This window comes from Thalassophryne amazonica, chromosome 3, assembly GCF_902500255.1.
Source record: "Thalassophryne amazonica chromosome 3, fThaAma1.1, whole genome shotgun sequence".
In the NCBI taxonomy this organism is placed as follows: domain Eukaryota; kingdom Metazoa; phylum Chordata; class Actinopteri; order Batrachoidiformes; family Batrachoididae; genus Thalassophryne; species Thalassophryne amazonica.
The window spans coordinates 48,322,664-48,344,918 of record NC_047105.1 but is presented as its reverse complement, the minus strand read 5'-3'; the positions used below and the strand labels follow the sequence as shown (position 1 = coordinate 48,344,918).

Below are 22,255 nucleotides of genomic sequence, written 5' to 3'. Positions count from 1 at the left end.
TTCATTGCAAGGAAAAAGATGGAACGACTGGAGCAGCGCCGCATCAAATTTTGCCAGAAAGTGGGCGACAGTCAGGTGGAAACCATTTGGATGATTCAGACGGCTTTTGGTGACTTTTCAGTCGTGTGACTATCCGAGAAATTGTGGAAGAGGTGGGCATGTCACAGCATGTCCTGTGAGACTTCAACACGGAGTTGCTTTTGCTGCGCCGTCAGCAGCAGCATGAATTTCACCGCCACTCTTTTCATGGCCAAATCTTCTGTCACAGTGGAATGTATCGAAAAAGTGCTGATGTCCACCTCTTCCGCAATTTCTCGGATAGTCACACAACGGCCCCGCATCACCACAACGTTCACTTTGGAAATGATCCGGTCATTTTAGCATATTGATGGCTGACCGGAGCGTAGCTCACTCTCCACCGTTATGCGGACGTCTTTAAACCGGTTGTACCGCTACATAATCTGTGTGATGCCCAAAACATTGTCACCGAAAGCCGTCTGAATCTTCCGAATGGTTTCCACCTGGCTGTCGCTCAGTTTCTGGCAAAATTTGATGCGGCGTTGCTCCAGTCGTTCCGCCTTTTTCCTTGAAATGAAAATCCACCGAGCGCACAAAACACGTCCCACACAAAGGCTGCTTACCAGGAAATGACGCAATCGACAGGCGTGAAAAAGTTTACGCATGCACACGAAGGTTCAAGGTTGGCTCATGCAAGCACACATGATTCAAATCCATCAGTTTTTTGCTAAAAATAAAAAGGTCAGATACTTTTCTAACAGACCTCGTACACACACACACACGCACGTGAGAGGTCAGTTTCAGCAGAGTTTCGGTTTAGGGCACAATGTAAACACTCCGCGTGAAGTATGGACAACAAGACATCGGAGCATGGCAGAAGTTCATTACAGGTGCTACACCTCTTCCAGATATCCCTCTCAATTTGAGAGAACGTGTCATTGTCATAATCGCTTGTGAACTCTCTGAATCAGCACCATCCACACCCGCACTAGCCATTGTTTACATGGCTTTGAAATGCCAGAACTCTGCTGGCGCCATGGTGCATTCTGGGAAGTGCAAGGGGATTATGGGAAAACATTAAAGTACTGAATTATAGGTTTTGCGTGGGCCAGATTCCAAAGTGAGGCTCCAATGTTCTTAAGTTTGGGAATGGCTGTACTAAAATATATTATGGTGCAATTATGCTCAGAATTTTAGGTACAGAAGTGAAAGTATGTTCAGAAAACAGTGCAAATGCAGGCAGGATGGATATACACAGACCAAACATGGACCTCAGATTTATGGATCAGTGAAAGTCTGACTTTTAGCCATCACTGTTATACTAAAAAATTCTAATGAGTCTGAAGTAATGACTTATCTCAGTTTTCATAATCACAGAGGCGTGTGGCCTGTTCCTGACACTTTAGAGACACGAAATTAGCAGTGTAATGATTTTCTGTTTTTTTTTGTCGAGAAAATGTCCAACTTCACACCACACAGGGTGAATTCATTAAAGAACACTCCTTCCACGCCACAGCGAAGACAAACAGCCACATGTCTGTAGACAAGTTCCGTTTCTCACACAAACGTGTAGATATTTTTTTTCTTTGTTACCATTGATGAGCTAACAGGACAAGTAGATTTCTCAGAGGCCAGCCTGGATGTTCAGAGAGAGTACATGGATCATAGAAGCCCACAGTAACCTAGAAAAACCAAATAAGGTGTGATTATCTGAAGAGTGCACATTTATGTTCTGAAAAGATATATAGTCTAACATGTATTCTAAACATAAACAACTAAAAGTACACCAAGTTCTTCAAATATCAATTCCTGTTTCAACCTTAGAAAGTCTACGCAAAATTCTTTTTCCAACTGTCATTATTTTCCCACCTTTGAGGGCGATGATGATTGTGATCAACATTTTCATTGACCACACTATGCCATAATATTTTGATCTCTTAATGATTAATGAGCTCCAAATGACATTTAACATGTGAAATCAACTTCAAACCCATTTTAACCCGTTTATGCCCAGATTTTTTTATATATATATATATATATATATATATATATATATATATATATATATATTATATATATATATATATATATATATATATATATATATATATATATATATATATATATATATATATATATATATATATATATATATAAGTGGAAAAAGTTGCATTAGTACCTCAGATTTTTTTATTGTGAGTAGAAAATGACAGGGATACACTTCAGCAACAATTGTTACCAGTGGGGCAAAACAGGTTAATGCTGAACTGTCAATAAAATGATGGAGTAATAACTAGAGCCCGACTGATACTTTGGCCAAAATTAACATAAAAATATCAATGTCAGGACTATTTTTGCCAATATGAAATCTTATTTTACCAAACAAATTCAGAAAAACATTTTGGCTGTACAGTGGTCCCTTGCTATAACGCAGTTCACCTTTCGCGGCCTCGCAGTTTCGCAGATTTTCTTAGTCCAATTTTGCATGTTTTTTTTTCTACAGCGCATTGTGTTCTGCGTCCTCATCAAGCAGGCCGGTCGCGGCACCGCGAAGGGAGAGCAGGCGCATTGTGTTCCGCGTGTCTGTTTATAAGAATCTTCTCACCCAGAAGAAAAAAAAAAAGAGCGCCAACAAATACCCATAACTGTGTTCTTCAGTCGGAAAAAGACACCTGCACCGAGGTGTCACTCAGTGGAAAAAGACGCGACAGCAGAGCGGCGCCAGGACGAAGAGGCGCGATCAGAGGAACAGTGAAATACTGGTCAGTCACTATTAATAATTTTTTATGTGTCCAACCTCGTAGGTTGATCGTTAAAATTAAATTCGTTAGTTCTAAAAGCCATCATATTTATTTATAGGAAAACGTTCTATTTTTATTTCTCAAACAAATGTTTTGGACTGAAAACAGGTTGGTCTTATTTTTCTACTAAGGTTTGTACTTTGAGTGTTTACACACGAGAGAAGTGAGAAAATGTTAATGCCTGTTTGAGAAAAGTGTACAAAGTGTGTAGTGAGGGGTTTTACAGCCTTGAAACGTCTATAATTGTAAAAAATAACGCTGACTACTTCGCGGATTTCGCCTATCGCAGGTTATTTTTAGAACGTACTCCCGCGATAAACGAGGGACCACTGTATTAAACAGTTTGTCTAGCACAGGTGCTCCAACAGCATTGCTTACAATGCTGTCAAGCATGGCTGGGACCCTCATCACCTCTTGGTCACATTAGCTACAACAGACAGCCACAAAGCAACCAGCTGCCATTCATTTTCAATGAGAGTGTGCACACTGACAAGGGACAAGTGATCACTCTGCTGATAACTTGGCGAGGCCAAAATGGACAAGAAGTCTACTTTATGCAAATAATGAAAAATGCGGCACAGCGACTGCCAATCTGAGTGAAAGGAGCATAATGTACTTTGGTTGGTTGTTGGCTATATTTATAATAAAGTTCCTGCCTAGATTGTAAAACAGACAATACTTTTCACATTTTTTTCCCCATAAGGGTTTGATAAAATGTTAGAAATCATTGCCATTTTTTATGTTGACTGTATATGTGAAGATATATTGGTATTGTAAATGTTTTATTCCCCAACACTGATACTGGCTCCGTAAAACGTCCATATCAGTCGGGCTATACTGCAGTAATAATACACAACTGTCCATGAAATACCTCATCAACCAATTTTCCATTTCATGTATGTTTGAAACCTTTAAAATGAGGGAAGTCACACCAAAACAGCTGTAATCCAACACTGTTCACCTGATTCAGATGCAATAACAAAAATTACAACTGATGGTCTGCAATACAAGTTCATTTTCACTATTTTCTTTCAACTCCAGCATGCTGTGATAAACAGGTCTTGGGTTCAAGTCCACACTTGCCTATTTTCCCTGTAGGTCTGGAGTTGTATCAGGAAGGGCATAAATCAGATGTACAAGGACACAAACCAGATGTACAGGGAAAACGGGGCAAAGGTGAGCTTAAAGCAGAGACCTTCTTTTATGAAAACAAAGGTACTATCACTGGTGCCACCATACTGCCCTCTGCTGTAATAAACAATTTGGTTTGTTTATGTTGGCCGAAATGCAATGGTCTGAAAAGTAGGAATTGTATTTTCCAGCATTTTGGATAAATGTAGCTTCAATCGTCCCAAAGTATTAATGGAACTGCAAAAGTGTTTGCATCCATTGTATGAAAGTTCAATCAAATATATAAAAGTACGCAAACACAAAATGAAGTATGGCGTTACCTTCTTTGTATCTGGGAAGAAATCATCCCAGTCACACAATGGAGCCATCTGCACAGCGTCACTGATGTATTTCATCAGGAAATAAGGAACTGCAGTAGTTTCTCTTTTGATACAAAGGTCATCATAGGCCTCCTGTAAGGCTGTGATCTGAAACAGCGAACGACAGCAGTTAGAAATAATTACACCATACTCAGGATACCAACTCACCATTTAGGAAGGACATTCATAAATTATTAATACGGGTCCTTGTGTCAACACCCACATGTGCCCCATGTACATGTACCCACATCTCCTTGTACATGTGGAGTCATGTCAGGCAGGGCACCCACCATAAAACTTGTGCCAAATAAACATATGGATCCATAAAAATGTGACAACAACATCAACATGCCAAACAATTAAAAAAAAAAATCTGACCTACAAATAAGAATGACACTTGGTCATTATAAAGTCTTCAAGATCAGCTCATTTCACACCAGACACTTTGATCAATCATGAAAAGCACCAGTGGACTTGCTAAAGTTTATAATGTTGCCATTACTCTCAGTTCCATAATTCTGCTAATGTGCATTTTGGCTCAGCATTACAGCTTCCCGAGCCACCTAAATGAAACAGCAGTCATTAATGATATTAGTTCTACCGGTGAGTATAAGTCATAACATCTGTCACATAGCACGGGAAGGAGACTAAACAAGTCAGAACCAAAAAAATGTACAACAAAGATCGTGCACTGTGGTGCATCACAGCAGCAGAGTCTGCTCTTTATGAAAATTCTTCATTGATTTTCTGTACCTGCCTACTCCAATTAAGGGTCATGAGGGTGCTGAAGCCTAACCCAGTAATCACAGGGTGAAAAAATGGGATACAAGCTGGACAAGAAGCTAGTTGGTCCCAGGGTCACATACAGACGGACAAATATACTCAACAAAAATATAAACGCAACACTTTTGGTTTTGTTCCCATTTTGTATGAGATGAACTCAAAGATCTAAAACTTTTTCCACATACACAATCTCACCATTTCCCTCAAATATTGTTCACAAACCAGTCTAAATCTGTGATAGTGAGCACTTCCTTTGCTGAGATAATCCATCCCACCTCCCAGGTGTGCCATACCAAGATGCTGATTAGACACCATGATTTGTGCACAGGTGTGCCTTAGACTGTCCACAATGAAGTAACATATTACTCATGAACTGCCATGAGTAATATAAGAAAGCTAAGAAAAATCCTTCACATTATTACTGACATTTTAATGCCTCAGATTGTTGTTCTTCATTCGGCTGCTCCCATCAGGACTCACCACAGGGGTCTCACCCTATCCTCTGTATCGTCCTCTGTCACACCAACCACATCCATAAACCTCCTTTTAGGCTCCACCTTCTCCTCCTGCCTGGTGGCTCCATCCTCACATCCTTCTCCCTATATACTCTGGGTCCCTCCTCTGCACATGTCCAAACCATCTCAATCTCACCTCTCTGACTGTCTTCAAGCTTGAAGAATGTCCACTGATGTGGTGACAAAGCTATCGTAATTCCTGCCAATTAATTTCCTGTTTACAACAGCAGTCTTCCCACTTCCACTTCCCTTTTTCTTTTGTAAAGCTTAACTTCTGATATGCTTTGTCATTTTGAAAGATGTGCCATATGAAATGTAGTTTTAAATCAAATCAATTTTATTTATATAGCGCCAAATCACAACAAACAGTTGCCCCAAGGCGCTTTATATTGTAAGGCAAAGCCATACAATTACGGAAAAACCCCAACGGTCAAAACGACCCCTGTGAGCAAGCACTTGGCGACAGTGGGAAGGAAAAACTCCCTTTTAACAGGAAGAAACCTCCAGCAGAACCAGGCTCAGGGAGGGGCAGTCTTCTGCTGGGACTGGTTGGGGCTGAGGGAGAGAACCAGGAAAAAGACATGCTGTGGAGAGGAGCAGAGATCAATCACTAATGATTAAATGCAGAGTGGTGTATACAGAGCAAAAAGAGAAAGAAACACTCAGTGCATCATGGGAACCCCCCAGCAGTCTAAGTCTATAGCAACATAACTAAGGGATGGTTCAGGGTCACCTGATCCAGCCTTAACTATAAGCTTTAGCAAAAAGGAAAGTTTTAAGCCTAATCTTAAAAGTAGAGAGGGTGTCTGTCTCCCTGATCCGAATTGGGAGCTGGTTCCAGAGGAGAGGAGCCTGAAAGCTGAAGGCTCTGCCTCCCATTCTACTCTTACAAACCCTAGGAACTACAAGTAAGCCTGCAGTCTGAGAGCGAAGCGCTCTATTGGGGTGATATGGTACTATGAGGTCCCTAAGATAAGATGGGACCTGATTATTCAAAACCTTATAAGTAAGAAGAAGAATTTTAAATTCTATTCTAGAATTAACAGGAAGCCAATGAAGAGAGGCCAATATGGGTGAGCTATGCTCTCTCCTAGTCCCTGTCAGTACTCTACCTGCAGCATTTTGAATTAACTGAAGGCTTTTCAGGGAACTTTTAGGACAACCTGATAATAATGAATTACAATAGTTCAGCCTAGAGGAAATAAATGCATGAATTAGTTTTTCAGCATCACTTTGAGACAAGACCTTTCTAATTTTAGAGATATTGCGCAAATGTAAAAAGCAGCCCTACATATTTGTTTAATATGCGCACTGAATGACATATCCTGATCAAAAATGACTTCAAGATTTCTCACAGTATTACTAGAGGTCAGGGTAATGCCATCCAGAGTAAGGATCTGGTTAGACACCATGTTTCTAACATTTGTGGGGCCAAGTACAATAACTTCAGTTTTATCTGAGTTTAAAAGCAGGAAATTAGAGGTCATCCATGTCTTTATGTCTGTAAGACAATCCTGCAGTTTAGCTAATTGGTGTGTCCCCTCTGGCTTCATGGATAGATAAAGCTGGGTATCATCTGCATAACAATGAAAATTTAAGCAATGCTGTCTAATAATACTGCCTAAGGGAAGCATGTATAAAGTGAATAAAATTGGTCCTAGCACAGAACCTTGTGGAACTCCATAATTAACCTTAGTCTGTGAAGAAGATTCCCCATTTACATGAACAAATTGTAATCTATTAGACAAATATGATTCAAACCACCGCAGCGCAGTGCCTTTAATACCTATGGCATGCTCTAATCTCTGGAATAAAATTTTATGGTCAACAGTATCAAAAGCAGCACTGAGGTCTAACAGAACAAGCACAGAGATGAGTCCCCTGTCTGAGGCCATAAGAAGATCATTTGTAACCTTCACTAATGCTTAAACATCACTCCATAGTTTAAGAAATGTTTGTTCCCCTACTTCTCACAGGTCTTTCGTCCGGTTTCCACCAAGCTTGGTATGTGGATGAAGGCTGAGGCCAAAATTTGCCTTCAAGGGTTTGTTTTAGCAACGGTTGTAGTCACTGGGGCCAAAGGGCAAAATTGTTATTTTCACTCCCATGTCCACCAAACAAATGGAGGTGGGTTCTGGAAATGCCCAGGTGAGGTCAAATTTGCCAAAACGTCCATCCCTGAGGTGAAAGGCATTCAAAAGGTAACACCAGTCAAAAGGTACATTTTTCTGCTCTAATTTACACCAAACTTGGCACAGATACAGAGGTGGATTTCAAAACTGCCCAGCAAAGTCAAATTCGCCTCAGGTTGATCATACGGGCTAAGGTCATCCCTGCATGTCTATTTGTGGGTCTACTCCTCCCATACCCTTTTGCTGCTTTCCAACAAACTTCATATCAGTGTATTGCCCTTAAAGAATTCCTTCTGTAAAACGTCAAAGTCAAGGAATGTGTCTTTCAACGCGATATGGACCAAATGAGGTAAACATTTAGCTGTATTCCAGAACTAACCTGGACATGTCTATGAGAGGTCAATCACTTGGGTGAAGATTAAGGTCACTGGGGTAAAATGTCAGATTGATGTAACCCTTACCGTCTTTGTGGCCATGACAACTTTTACCTAGTTATTAATAAAATTTTGATTGCAAAAAATATGTAAGCAAGTTAGTTGGGGAGATATTATATAAAAATGCCAATTTATGTTGCGGCAAAAGGAAAGAGAATTAAGAGGACAAAAGACAGCATAATCATCACTGCTGTGGCCCGCGACAGGCTTTACATAATTGCGCGCCATTCTAAGTTTCAGTGAGAAGCCATTTTACTCTTCATATCTATAATCTAAACTAACAATTTCAAGAAAGTACATTTCTCTTCAGATCATACTTATCCTCATGTACAGCTTTCAACCTTAAACAGAATAAGCAGATTGAAATAATGTCAACAGCTGCATCAAAATGGTCGGAACACGATTATAGTCAGCAAAGCTAAAATGAAAACAAAATAATATACGGCGAATCGGCATTCTGTAAACCAACAAAAAGTTCATGAGTAGCAGACAGTATTTTCTCATTTTAGAAACAATTTTTCCTGAATATTAAATAACCAACACCAGTGGGTCTTTCTTCGGCATTGTGGAAAGAGTAAACTGCGTTTACACATAACGATGGCAAGTCACGAATGCCACGAAGTATACATTCTTAGCCACTGACCACAAATGTGATGATTCGGGGCAGAGGCGTTAGGTGTCCTCAGGAACTGCTGCAACCTGTTACCACGCGTTACGATTAATGACATGTGTTGCTGGAAAATTATCAGGAACCATTACGCACGGTCAAGAATAATGTTCCGCATTGTTGCGCGCAACAGCACATTGTTAAGTTCTGTCACGTTTTGAATGAGGTGAATTGTCTCCACACACACACACCCATATTGATCCAACCCTCAGTTGCTGAACAATTCAGATCACTCCAGTTTGCTCCTCAAAATCCACAGCAGAAGAACTTTGTGATTGCATGCTTAGTTGGGCTCTGTGCCGTGGAGCAGAGAGGAGGAGGAGACGGAGAGAGCCAGATGTGTAACTCCACGCGGCTCTCGTCTTGCTCGTTTTCCCAAACATCAGGCACATGCAGCAGGTGGAACACCTGCAGGAGCACACTGAGGAGCACTGGAATGAAACTTTTAGCCGACTTGGCGTCACTGTCCTTTAGCATACTGCAGCAATGAAACTGAATGTGGTGCAGCAGGGTTTAATTGTGCGCACATCAGAGAAGAAAGCTGTCACTCTCTATTAAGGATCACCACTAATCAAGACAGATCAACATGCTCAGTTGCGACCTCCATGACATGAGGCAAAATGAGGGTGGTGGGTGACATTCGTGGAAGATTTTTTTTGACAGCCAAAAACATGCTCCACGAAAATCACGAATATCAGGCACCAACACGCACTATTAAGAAACCTATTCAGATGCGTTAAGTCACGTTAAGAATGTCAGGAATGATGCAAATATGACATTTGTAACACGTCTCGCCTATGTGTAAACGCACCATGAAGTACTGCATTTGAAGTACAGCATTATATTAAAGCATGCTGACTGAACCACTATAAATTAATAAAAAAAAAAAAAAAAAAAAGGCTAACCTGCTTTGCTGAGAAAACGTGTTCAAGTACAGCAGGCTGTTTGAGAATTTTTATTCCCTCTGGAAAACAGAGTGCAGGGAAGCAGAACCAATAGTAGAAATGATACTTCTTCAAATCCTGAAGTGAAGAGGATGAGATTGTCAGAGAAAGAAAAACTGAAATTAAGGACAGAAAATACAAAATCATGATGAATATATGAATAAATGATGCTGTTATACGTACTGCAAAGGTCAGCAGGATGAATTTGCAAAGGATGGAGGGATCCTTCAGTGCAGCTCCTGACTGTATAGCAACCCATATCTACAAAAGGGATTTGCAGTTTACAGTTATTCAACTGTTAAAATTTCAGTTAATAACAGCCAGTTCTGATGTTCAGTTTACCAACGCCTGTGTATTTGATTGGGATTGAGTGAGTAATGTCCCTTTGAACATCTTTTACCTCTTTAGCCTGTTTCTCCAGCAGAGCCCTCTTATCAGTGGTCTTAAAGGTGTCAAGTGTGTTGGTGTTGTACAGTGTTCCTACAACTGGACAGCAGCGAGCAGGGGTCGGACCATCCCTGACAGCAACAAAAACAAATGTGTGTGTCATCCCACCAATATGCTCATTCTCAATCCTGTCCAACCTCACCATTCCCAAAGAAAACTGCTGCATCTTCAAGTGTGCCACCTCCTGTCTTTTTGGTAACACCATCACCTCTAATCCATACAATGTAGCTGGTCTCATTACCATCTTGTAAACCTTTGCTTGCAGATAACCTGCTGTTAGAAATAACTTGTGCCGCTCTTCTCGTACTTCTCTAGCATTTTGAGGCAGCTTTGTTGTGATTTGGTGCTATATAAATTAAATAAGCCTCCTTTAATTACTGAATCGTACCCACTCTACCCGTTGAATAGAATCCCATTATGAGTAACTGCACTTGAGTTCTATAAAGTCTAAACATTTAGCAAATTATGTATTGTTGAACACAAAAGCCATACACCACTTTGTAGAGCTCTTAACGCTCTAGGGTCCATAAATGCACCGGTGCATCCAAGTGTAGTTTTTGGTGAATCAGCAACAAGACACCACAAAGCCTTCATTCAACCACTTCGTGAAACTACAAATTCTCAGCTGTAATTTCAATGCCTCCTCCAGATGATTTTTGACTCAAAGCCTATCCGAGAGGCCAGAGAAAGTCACGAGTGTGTCTCCTTTCTCACCCTGCACTTTAGCTACAGCATCTGTTAGTGGGAGATCCTTACTGAAAGACACCAATAAATGCTCATGTCTAAAAGAATGGTCCTGTCAACCTAAAAACCCTTTTTTCCTTTTTAGTCCTACAAAGAAAATGTTTGTGGAAAAACTCACAGGGGATTTTTTCCCCCACTCAGGGTCAGTGCAGCAGCAATGTTCTACTAATCCCTTTTTGTACATGTTGTGGAAAAAAAAAATATACATACAATAATAAATTTAATGCAATATACGTTGACTAATGCTGCATTTACACATAATGACAAGTCACAAATGCACTATTGTGCATAACAATGCATCGTTATGTTCTGTCACACTGTGAATGAGGCGAATTGTCTCCACACACACAAACACACCCACCCATATTCATCCTACTGTCAGCTGCTGACCAATTCAGATCGCTCCAGTTTGCTCCTCAAAATCTAGATTAATCCACAGCAGAAAAACTTGTGATTGCAAGCTTAGTTGGGCTCTGTGCCATGGAGTGGCACAGAGAGGAGGAGGAGACAGAGACAGCCAGATGCATGGCTCCACGCGGCTCTTGTCTCGCTCATTTTCCCTGAACATAAGGCACAGCAGCAGCAGGTGGAACACCTGCAGGAGCACGCTGAGGAGCACTGGAACGAGACTTTTAGCCAACTTGGCGTCACTGTCCTTCAGCATACTGCAGCAATGAAACTGAATGCGGTGCAGCAGGGTTTAATTGTGCGCACGTCAGAGAAGAATGCTGTCACGCTCTATTAAGGATCACCACTAATCAAGATGGATCAACACGCTCAGTTGCACCCTCCACGACATGAGGCAAAATGAGAGTGGTGCGTGACATTCGTGGAAGATTTTTTTGACAGCCAAAAACATGGTCCACGAAAATCTCGAATATCACGCACCAACACGCATTATTATGAAACCTATTCAGATGCGTTAAGTCACATTATGAATGTCGGGAATGTGCCAAGAATGACGCAAATATGACATTTGTAACACATCCTGCCTATGTGTAAACGCACCATAAAGGAACTGACATTGATTACTTTTTATATACTTTGACACAAATGAAACAGAAGGAACTTAAACTGATGGATGATTTGCATTAAATAACTGGACATAAATAGCAATAACAACAAGTTCAATGGAGATATTCTCAATGTAATGATAAGTAAACTACACATCTTTCAACTATTAGTAAGTCCTTCAGCTGCTCCCTTATCTTCACTTGGGCTTGCCACAGCAGATCCAATGAGGATTTGCATGGTGCTTTGGCTAAAGTTTCACACGGGACGTTCTTCTTGACACAACTCCACATTACATAGAGAAATGTGGCAGGTGTGGGGTTTAAACTGGGAACCTTCCGCACTAACCACATGGCTATTACTATACTGATTTGTTATATATTATACTGATATGATAACAGCTACATTAATAATATCTGGAAGATTTCCAGATTATTTTGTTTATCCACTACCATTTTTTATTTATTTCAAATTTAGATCCTTTCCATTATTTTCATAGCATTTTAAGTTGTGCATCAGTGAAACAACGATAGTAGGGTATTGTTTTCACTAGTGTGTGTGTGTGTGGGGGGTGCCTTTGGTCAAGATAACTCAAAAATGACTATGGATTTCCTTTATACATGGAAGGAGTTTTAATTAGATGGATACCTAGAACCAATTAGATTTTGGAGCAGTTAGGTTAAAAAAAGTAAAGAAAAACATGGTCAAAAACATGTTTTATTGGTATAACTCAACAACAAAGAAGCCTAGATGGATGACCTAAAACATACAATAATCAGAAAAATATGTGTTTGCTTGGTATGAATAAATTCTTAAAGAAGTTCCACAGAAGTCAAATGAAGTAATACATAGTCAAAAACACCATTAAAGATTTATGAATATTTACTTGGACATTAAAATTGTGATGTATAGAGCATGCAGGGTATGCGTTGACCCTCTGATGTCTTTTACGGTACGATGTTTGCTTTTTAAAACATGCCTAAGATCTAAACACAGTTCTGTATACTCTTACTGTGAAGTTTAAAGCATGTTGGCTATAAAGACTAGTGTTACAATTACAGCTATTTTGGCAACATGCTGCACCATACTTACACATCAAATGCGCTGAACTCTAAAGTCAGGCGGGACGGCAAACCAGCTGGGTCTCCTTTGGAACAGAAATGTGCAGCAAAGTATTAAACTATGTTTTAGTCTGGTCTTTCAAAACCTGCTTAATGGAGATCCAGCCTTGGTATTCCAGCTGGTATGTGTCAGATATTAACATACTTATAATAATGTAATGAATGATGTGTCCTGAAAAGCTCTAGATAAATCCAAGTAATCATTATTATTATTATTCAGTGAATGCCAAATGGATACATACGCTTTGGCTTTTACACACTCCCACTGGAGACAAATCTCAACAGAAATGAAATAAAAATATCAAAGCCAAAGCAATGAATATGAGCATAAATAGGGTACCCTTTAATATAGCACAACTATATCACCACTTCTATGCCAATTTTCTTTATAAATGTCAACAAATGGATACATGAACATTACCAAGTCACTGATTATCTCTTGGCCTTAATTTGTATCAATCGTGAAGAAATACAAACAGTATGGTACAGCATGGTAAATATGTTTCAAGTTGGCAATTCTCAAAAAACTGAGTGACCATACAAGACGACCACAAGTGAGGGTAGCCACCCGGACAACTCTGTAGGAGTTATAAGTTTCTTTGGTTGCGCTGAGGAATGGTGCATAGTGAAATTTTTGTCTGTTTCATCACCAGTTAGGCAACTTCGATATGAGTGGTATAGAGGAGGATTTTCTTAAAAAGAATATGAAATTTCCACTGCAGTTTGCCAGAATGCGCATGGAAAATCTGCAGTGTTGTCAGTTACTTTGAAAAAGTAATCCAATTACTGATTACTCCTTGAAAAAGTAACTTAGTTACTTTACTGATTACTCAATTTTAAAAGTAACTAAGTCAGATTACTAGTTACTTTTAGTTACTTTCAGCAGTTGCCGACAACAACCCCCCTGCAACCTCAACATGAAAATGATAATCAATTTTGCCAATACTCACTTTGTAGTCACCCTTGCTTGACTTCAATGAACATAAATACTTGCTTTATTTAAATAAATAAAAGCAGTCTTTCTTGACCTCATATTTAACTGCTGACAGCACTGTAACGGTAAAACTTACAATTTCTAACCTACAGTGTTGATAAATGTAACTATTAAACTGTTGTAATATTTTTCTAACATTTAAATTATTTCTAAACATTTTAGTTGATGAAATTATTATTATTATTACTATAAGTGGTATTAGTAGTAGCAATAGGATGAAAAAATGTCTTAACAAGTGGACCTTTAATCTAGGGCCGTTTTGGGGAGCATCTCCCCCCACCCACGCTCCTTTCCCGCATGGATTTGCCCCTGGCTTGCTGTTTACCCAGAAGAATGGATAACGTTAATTTATGGAGAAAACACGATCAGACTGACAGGTAATAAAGTTTTTATATCATGTCGTCCTCAGAAAGAGACTTGGGTGCATTTGGGTGGGGGAAAAAAAAAAGCGTTACTACTTGCACGTCGCTTATCAGCTACATTTAACAAGGACACGCAGAGAGCGGCACCGAGTTTTTAAAGAAAAAAAAAGCGTGTAAAAATGTCTTTGTAAAACCATAGCTCTGAGTGTAACCACACTTTGAGAGACAACTGTTCTTTAACTCAGAACTGAGCTGCACAGTGGACGTGGCTCTGTGTAGCAGCTCGCTGAAAGTAGACAGTTCAGACCTGCATCTGCATCTCATCGGGACACCTGTTTTAAAGCTGCAATCGACCCACAATACAAAAACAACAGTAACGCAGAGAAGTAACTAATCTGATTACTGATTTGGAAAACTTAACGCTTTAGATTACTCATTACTGAAAAAAGCGGTTAGATTGGAAACCTACAGACAATTTTAAAATCCTATTGTGTGAACCAGGCTTTAGTAACCGGCATCACTGGAAATCTGAGCCGAGATTTGATCTATTTTCCTGCTTTACAGGCCTTCTAAACTCCACTCCAACATGAAGCTGCAACATTCCCAGTTTCGCTAATCACATCTACAGAAACTTCTAACAGTTTAAGAGCTGCCATGGCTATCTTGGTGGCTTCCCTCAACCAGTCTCCTAACTATACATTTATTCAATTTTTGAGAACTGTCTAGTTGATGCAGATTTCCCATACAGTACCATGCTGTTTGTATTTCTTAATAATCAGTGTAAATGAAGTCCAAGACATATTTAGTTACTAGCAAATGTTCATGTATCATTCCCTGACGTGTCCAATTACCCCTGTCCCAACTTTTTTGGAAACGTGTTGCAGACCTTAAATGTAGGAATGGATGTGTACATGATCCATCTGGAAAGTATTCACAGCGATTCACTTTTTCCAAATTTTGTTATGTTACAGCTTTATTTCAAAATGGAGTAAATTAATTTCCCCCCTGAAAATTCTACACACAACACCCCATAACAACATGAAAGTTTTTTTTTTTTGTTTTTTTTTTATTTTTGCGGTTACTAAAAATAAAAAACTAAGAACACACATGTACAAAAGTATGCCGGTCACTGTGGGTGCATGCGCACGCAGCAACAGGCAGTGAGAGTTTGGTGTCCGGGTTTATTACTTTAATACTTGTTTTAAGTGTCTCTTTGTTTTATGTTTCCCTTGTGAATGTCTACTGTTGTGTGAAGCTCACTGTGCTGCTAACTGAAATGAATCTGCTTTATTCTGCCGTGTTGTAGCTTTTAATTTATTCCCTGTTTGAGAATGATCTCCCTTAAGCCCCGTTTACACATAGACAGTAAGAGCTCCCGGAAGCGTCCCGGAAGAGTTTTTGGCCGTCTTAAGGATCAAACGCCATTAACGCCGGCACTAGGGGGTGTGGCTTAGTTCCGGCTTTACCGGGAATCATCGAAAAAATTATTCAACATGTCGAATAATTCCGGGAGCACTCCCGGAGAATTCGCGTGATGACGGAGACAACGCGAACAACGGTGTTTGATACTTTTTAATCGCCGTTTCATCCTGCCCCTTCCTGTAGTGCCGCAGTTTACACAGCCGTAATCGGCGGCCGGCGTTGTATCCCTAACCAACGGCGTGTAAAACAGAGATAGAGCCCACATCGGCGTCCTCAACAGCATTTTAACCGGCGACAGAGGCAGACAAAACGGCGGCGCTAGCGGACAGTACGCCGTTCTAAACGCCACCTCCCGGTTAAAATGGCGTTCCAAACGGCCAATAGGCAGCGGTCAGTATAAAAACGCTAGCGCGCTGCATGCACTCATGGCCAGCTCCAGATATTTTTGCAGAGAAGCTCCAGTATGCCTCCTAAAAGAAAATTGGCAGCGGCAAAGACTTACCAAGAGGTCTGGTTCAGAAGCAGAGGGGAGGCCTGTGGTGGAGACGGAGCAACACGTTGAGGAGGCGGAAAGGAAGGAGAAGAAAAGGCTGAGGATGATCTCCCTCCCCCTGCAGTGACAGAGGCATGTATTCCTGCTGCTTCAGCCTATTATACTCTGGGAGCGGTACCTATATGCAAAAGATCCTGGAGTAACGCAGGCTTTGCCTGGATAAAAACCTGGGTATTACCAGCGGTACACAGGGCATTATTGGCGGCAGCAGAACACCGCCGTTCTCACGTGTGTCTTAACCTGCGATTGTAAAGGATAGAACTGGGTATTAACCCCCGTTGCCTGACGTGTGCCGGATGCTACAGCGTCAAAATGCCGCTTTATTCGGCGGATTTAGCGACGTTTTATCCGCGTATTTGCGGATAGTACGGCGGTCAAAACACTGGCGAAATGCTCCACCCCTTTCCACCGCGAAAACAGCCGGAACTACCGCGAACTTCGGTCTACGTACTACCCGCCGACAAAACCGTCTATGTGTAAACGGGGCTTTATCTTCACTTCAATCCGACAGGAACACGTCATATCTTCTCCAGACACGTGTTGATGCAGCTGAACTGTGTCAGTCTGAATTGTGTGACAGATGTCACATTACCAGAGTTCATCCTGAGGGATTTTAATAATCTGGACTTCAACAAAAGTGATTCAACAAGGAAGAGGAGATAGCGGGGAAACAAGGTGGTGTCAGACTGCGTTCGCAGAAACAGCAGCTCACCAGGATCCTCCTGAATGCTGTGATTCTGGGAAACGTCCAGTCCCTAAGAAATAAAGTGGATGAAGGGAAACATCCACCTCCAAGAGGATTTTAGGGACTCTTGCGTCATAGCCTTTACGAAGATGTGGCTTACTGAGCAAGACAAAGATAGATAGTTTTGGAGCTCCCTTGTGTCTCGATCGTAAGGCTGAAGTGAGAAGCAAAACACAAGGAGGCGGGGTATACCTGTACGCCAACAAATTATACTGCAGCTCTGTGACTGTCAGAAAGAAAATATGCACACCAGATGCTGAACTTTTATCTGTGTCACTGCATCCGTTTTACCTTCCCCATGAACAGTACTATACGTTCACCCAAAGGCAAATCCTTACTGTGCTTCTAGCACTGTTTTTGATGTACAAAAATTGCAGTCCATCTCACCTGATGCTCCTAATTTCATATTGGATGATTTTAATCATGTTTTTTGAAAAAAAAAAAACCCTGTCATTGATTTTAGGAAGCATGCTAGCACACCTGACAACACAATAATTAACGGTCAATCAGTCGAAGTTGTGCAAACATATAAATACCTTGAGACTATCACTGAACTTTGAGGCAAACTGTGAGGTGGTGTGCAGGAAGGGGCACCAGCACTTGTTTTGCCTCAGGAAGCTGTTGTACTTCCACAATGGCCAAACCATCTTAACACTATTTTATCATGCTTTCATTGAGTCTCTTATCCTTGTCTTTGGTGGCATGGTTTGGCAGTCTGACACCGAAGGGCAGGAACAGACTGTGTCAGATCATTAAACAGTCCAGTCAGTTGATTGGTGAGTCACAGCTGAGCATATAATCCCTATACACCAAACAGTTCCAGCGGCTAGCCAGCTGCATAATAGATGATTCCCACCCTCTGGCTAGCGAATTCCTGCTCTTACTTTCTGGTCGTAGATTCAAAGTCCCAAAGTGAAGGACAAAATGCTACAGGAGCAGCTTTATTTCAGCTGTGATTGTCCACTTGAATAAATATTAGCAGGGTTTGCACATATTTATTTAATTATCTATTTACTCTTTGCATATTTTATGCTGCTGATCTTTTAGTGTTTTAGTAAGATTGTGTGTACCCGGTTGTGTCTGTCATGCTTTTGTTTTGCATATGTGCTTTGTCAGTGTTTTTAGTGCCAATGTTTTTGTCTGACTGACAGACGCCCTTTGTTCTGTTTTTTGGCAAGACAAATCAACCTACGGGTACAATTAAAGTCACAAGAACCTGTATTCACATCCTTTGCTCAATAATTTGTTGATGCAATTACAGCCTCAGGTCTTCTAGAATATGATGCCACACCTATGTTTGGGCAGTTTTGTCCATTCCTCTTTGCAGCACCTCTCAAACTCCATCAGGTTGGATGGGGAGCGTCAGTGCACAGACATTTTCAGACCTCTCCAGAGATGTTCAATCAGATTCAGGTCTGCGCTCTGACTGGGCCACTCAAGGACATTCACAGAGTTGTCCTGAAGCCACTCCTTTGATATCTTGGATGTGTGCTTAGGGTCACTGTCCTGCTGAAAGATGAACCTTCACCCCAGTCTGAGGTCTAGAGCAGATTTTCATCTGTGCATTGCTGCATTCATCTTTACTTCAATCCTGACTAGTCTCCCAGTTCATGTCACTGAAAAACATCCCCACAGCATGATGCTGTCACCACCATGCTTCATTGTAGGGATGGCGCCTGCTTTCCTCCAAACATGACACACGGCATTCACGCCATAGAGTTCAATCTTTGTCTCATCAGACCACAGCAATTTGTTTCTCATGGTCTGAGCAACCTTCAGGTGCCTTTTGGTAAACTCCAGGCGGGCTGCCATGTGCCTTTTACTTAGGAGTGGCTTCCGTCTGGCCACTCTATCATACAGGCCTGATTGGTGAAATGCTGCTGACATCGATGTCCTTCTGGAAGGTTCTCTCTCCACAGAGGAATGCTGGAGCTCTGAGAGTGACCATCAGGTTCTTGGTCACCTCCCTGACTAAAGCCCTTCTCCCCCGATCTCTCAGTTTAGATGAGTAGCCAGCTCTAGGAAGAGTCCATGTGAATATGAACTATTTCATTTACAGATGATGGAGGCCACTGTGTTCATTGGGACCTTCAAAGCAGCAGAAATTTACGATACGATACACTTTATCGTCCCCAAAGGGAAATTTGTGCCTCGGACAATCCTGTCTTAGAGGTCAAGAGACAATTCCTTTGACTTCATGCTTGGTTTGTGCTCCGACATGCTCTGTGACCTTACATGTAGACAGGTGTGTGCCTTACAAATCATTAAGCTGTAGAAACATCTCAAGGATGCTCAGTGCAAACAGGATGCACCTGAGCTCACATTTGAGCTTCATGGGAAATGCTGTGAATACTTAGGCTGTGTACATATGATTTTTTTAGTTTTTTTTTTTTTTTAATAAATTTGCAAAAATATCCAAAAACCTTTTTCACACTGTCATTATGGGGAATTATGTGTAGAATGTTGTTTTTTTTTGGTGGTGGTGGGGAATTATTTCACCTATTTTGGAAAATAGGTGATAACTTAAAATGTGGAAAAAGTGAAGCACTATGAATACTTTCCGGGTGCACACCATTAACAAATAAAATGAAGATGACCACACAAAACATGAAATATCTTGGGTTCATACTGTCTACAATGAAATAGAAGTCAACATAAATATAAGGTTCACAGCAGGAATTTATTTTTTCCCTTTTGTATTTGCATTTTCCATATCTTTCAAACTTTTTGAGGTTGAGTTGTTTAAAAAAAAAAAAGAAAAAAAAAAAACTTTCATAGTATGCACTGCTCACCATTGTAGTAGTATCCTATGATAGGTTTGGAGCTCTCATCTAATCTGTATTCATTTAGTTTCTTTTGGGTGAGCTGGTGCCAGAATCCTGCCTCCAAAGCACTGCTGAAAGGAGCAAACTGCAGCCTGAGGTCTGAGCCAGAGTCAGCTGCCATTCCGAACCCGAGACACTGAGTAAGAGGGTGAAAAAATGCAAAGTGAAGCTGTGACAGCACAAACCTCATGAATGAGTTTAGAATTAAGCACTTTTTCACTGCTCTTGCTGTTCAGCACATCTTACAAACACAGACGCTGAATTTTATAAAAACACATGCTCGAGATATAAAGACAAAAATACGTTCCAAACACTATCATTTAAAAGAAGAACAGCAAACAGCTTACATAGAGCTTTTACACTTACCACAAAACCCTCACTTCCTGCTCAGGCTGATCATGTGACTGCTAAACTTGTCAACACAGCAATGCACTGTGGGTAAGTAGCTTTAGCCTAGCCGCTAACATTGTGATTTACGGAACGAGCACCAGAGTGTAAAACACGAAAAACCAAAACAAAAATAAGAACACGCAAACGATGAAACACGAGAAAACCGACAAAAACCTGTAAGCGCCGTTTCTTTTCATTTCTGAGTGAACAAATAAAGTACAACCTGCCAACGACAAGCGCTGTGTTGACGTCACCAGGAAACGCTGTCAGATTCAGTTTTATGAAAAAGCAAATGTACCAAGAACTGATTTTCGTCAGAATATCTGACGGAAAAATGAGATTAGCTTCAGACAGCCGACTGTGTGACAGTCAGACAGTGAGGAACCGTCTCCAAAATGTCCCAACGACCGGAAAAAAACGCACAATGCGTTATTTTGGAAGTCCAACATGTACATGTGATACATAAAGCGCACAGTTCAAATTCATACCAGCACGTATAACATTCCGTGGTCAACGCAAAAAGCACAAACCGTATTTCCATTGTGGTCTTCTAAACAGTAAAACCACAAAACAGCAAATATAAACAGATCAAAGACAATGGACTAAAAAGTGAAATAAAACAAGCGTCTCAACTGAATTTACCTCAGTTGGATTCCAGTTAACTGTCGAGACATCTCAAGGATGATCAGTGGAAACAGGATGCACCTGAGCTCAATTTTAAAGGCTGTGAATACTTATGTAGATGTGATTTCTTATTTTTTTTTTTTTTTTAATAAATTTGCAGAAATCTCAAAAAAACTTTTTTCACATTGTCATTAGGGAGTATAGTGTAGAATTCTGAGGAAAAAATGAATTTCATCCACTTTGGAATAAGTCTGTAACATAACAAAATGTGGAAAAAGTAAAGCGCTATGAATACTTTCCAGATACACTGTAAATGTGTTTGGGAAGTTAGTTTATTGTTAAATTGTACATATGTGTATATATGCGCCAATTTATACAGTTACTGTATTTATATTAAAGTTCATATTTTGCATTTAACAAGTATTTCACAAAATATATTTTATAATAGAAAGTTATTGATAATACTAAAGCACTGTGCTCGTAGAGCGCAAACCTCCGCCAACACTAGTTTCATATTCCACAAATTTTTATCTTGGAAAAATTTTCAAGGTTAAAGTCCTGTTAGAAGTGACTTTTCATAAACTAAAGTAGATGTGATCAAATGTCAAAAGTATGTTTTTAGTTCATGCACTTGAAGTTTTTTTGGTGGTGGTGTTGTCATGGTTTTTTTTTTCCAACTTCTTTGGTTTCTGAGTTCTTCTTCAGATAATTTTGACAGAACATTGGTTGTCACTGCTATGCACAATCTGTCATTGCTTTTTGGCATTTGGTTTCTGACTGATAACTGGAAGATAGACAAACAGGCATAAAATTCGAACCTCCATCCAATTTTGGTGGTGTAGGTAAATCCATAATGGAAAAAATTGTTGCAGTTAGAACCAGGACTGAACGGTTGGACCCAAATGCAGGGAGCAGAAAAGAGAGTGGAATGAAGAAAGGGATTTATTAGACAATCGAATGTGCAATCAAACTTGGAATGATAATTTAAGGGAAGCCTGAACAGTAAAATCACCAGTGTAAAATTAACACTGGTGATTTTAGTGTGTGGAAACCAGGGAACCAGGGAACCGCAGCCCGACCACAATCAGAACCAGGATGATGATTGGATGTGGGAGTCCACACCATTAGACAAAGTAGTGGGGGAATGGTACCAGGAACCAGGTGGCCGCCTGCAAGCTGTCAACATGGATTCTGGAGGAGGAGACAAAGAGGTGAGTGGCGTGCAGGGTATGC

General features: G+C 40.5%; 1 protein-coding gene across 2 annotated transcripts in view; it reads right to left on the bottom strand.

Moving 5' to 3' along the window:
* Positions 1 to 20,793, bottom strand: part of atg7 (ATG7 autophagy related 7 homolog (S. cerevisiae)) — a 192,438-nt gene extending 171,645 nt beyond the window's left edge. The window contains exons 1-8 of one of the 2 annotated variants that reach the window (XM_034166198.1): positions 20,622 to 20,793; positions 19,976 to 20,144; positions 13,079 to 13,133; positions 10,185 to 10,302; positions 9,968 to 10,045; positions 9,746 to 9,862; positions 4,271 to 4,417; positions 1,612 to 1,700 (exon numbers count right to left, since the gene is read on the bottom strand). In XM_034166198.1, the coding sequence (XP_034022089.1) occupies positions 1,612 to 1,700; positions 4,271 to 4,417; positions 9,746 to 9,862; positions 9,968 to 10,045; positions 10,185 to 10,302; positions 13,079 to 13,133; positions 19,976 to 20,129 (758 nt within the window). In that variant the 5' untranslated portion in view covers positions 20,130 to 20,144; positions 20,622 to 20,793. The other variant, XM_034166197.1, reaches the window with a different exon arrangement.
* Positions 20,794 to 22,255: the final 1,462 nt, after the last annotated feature.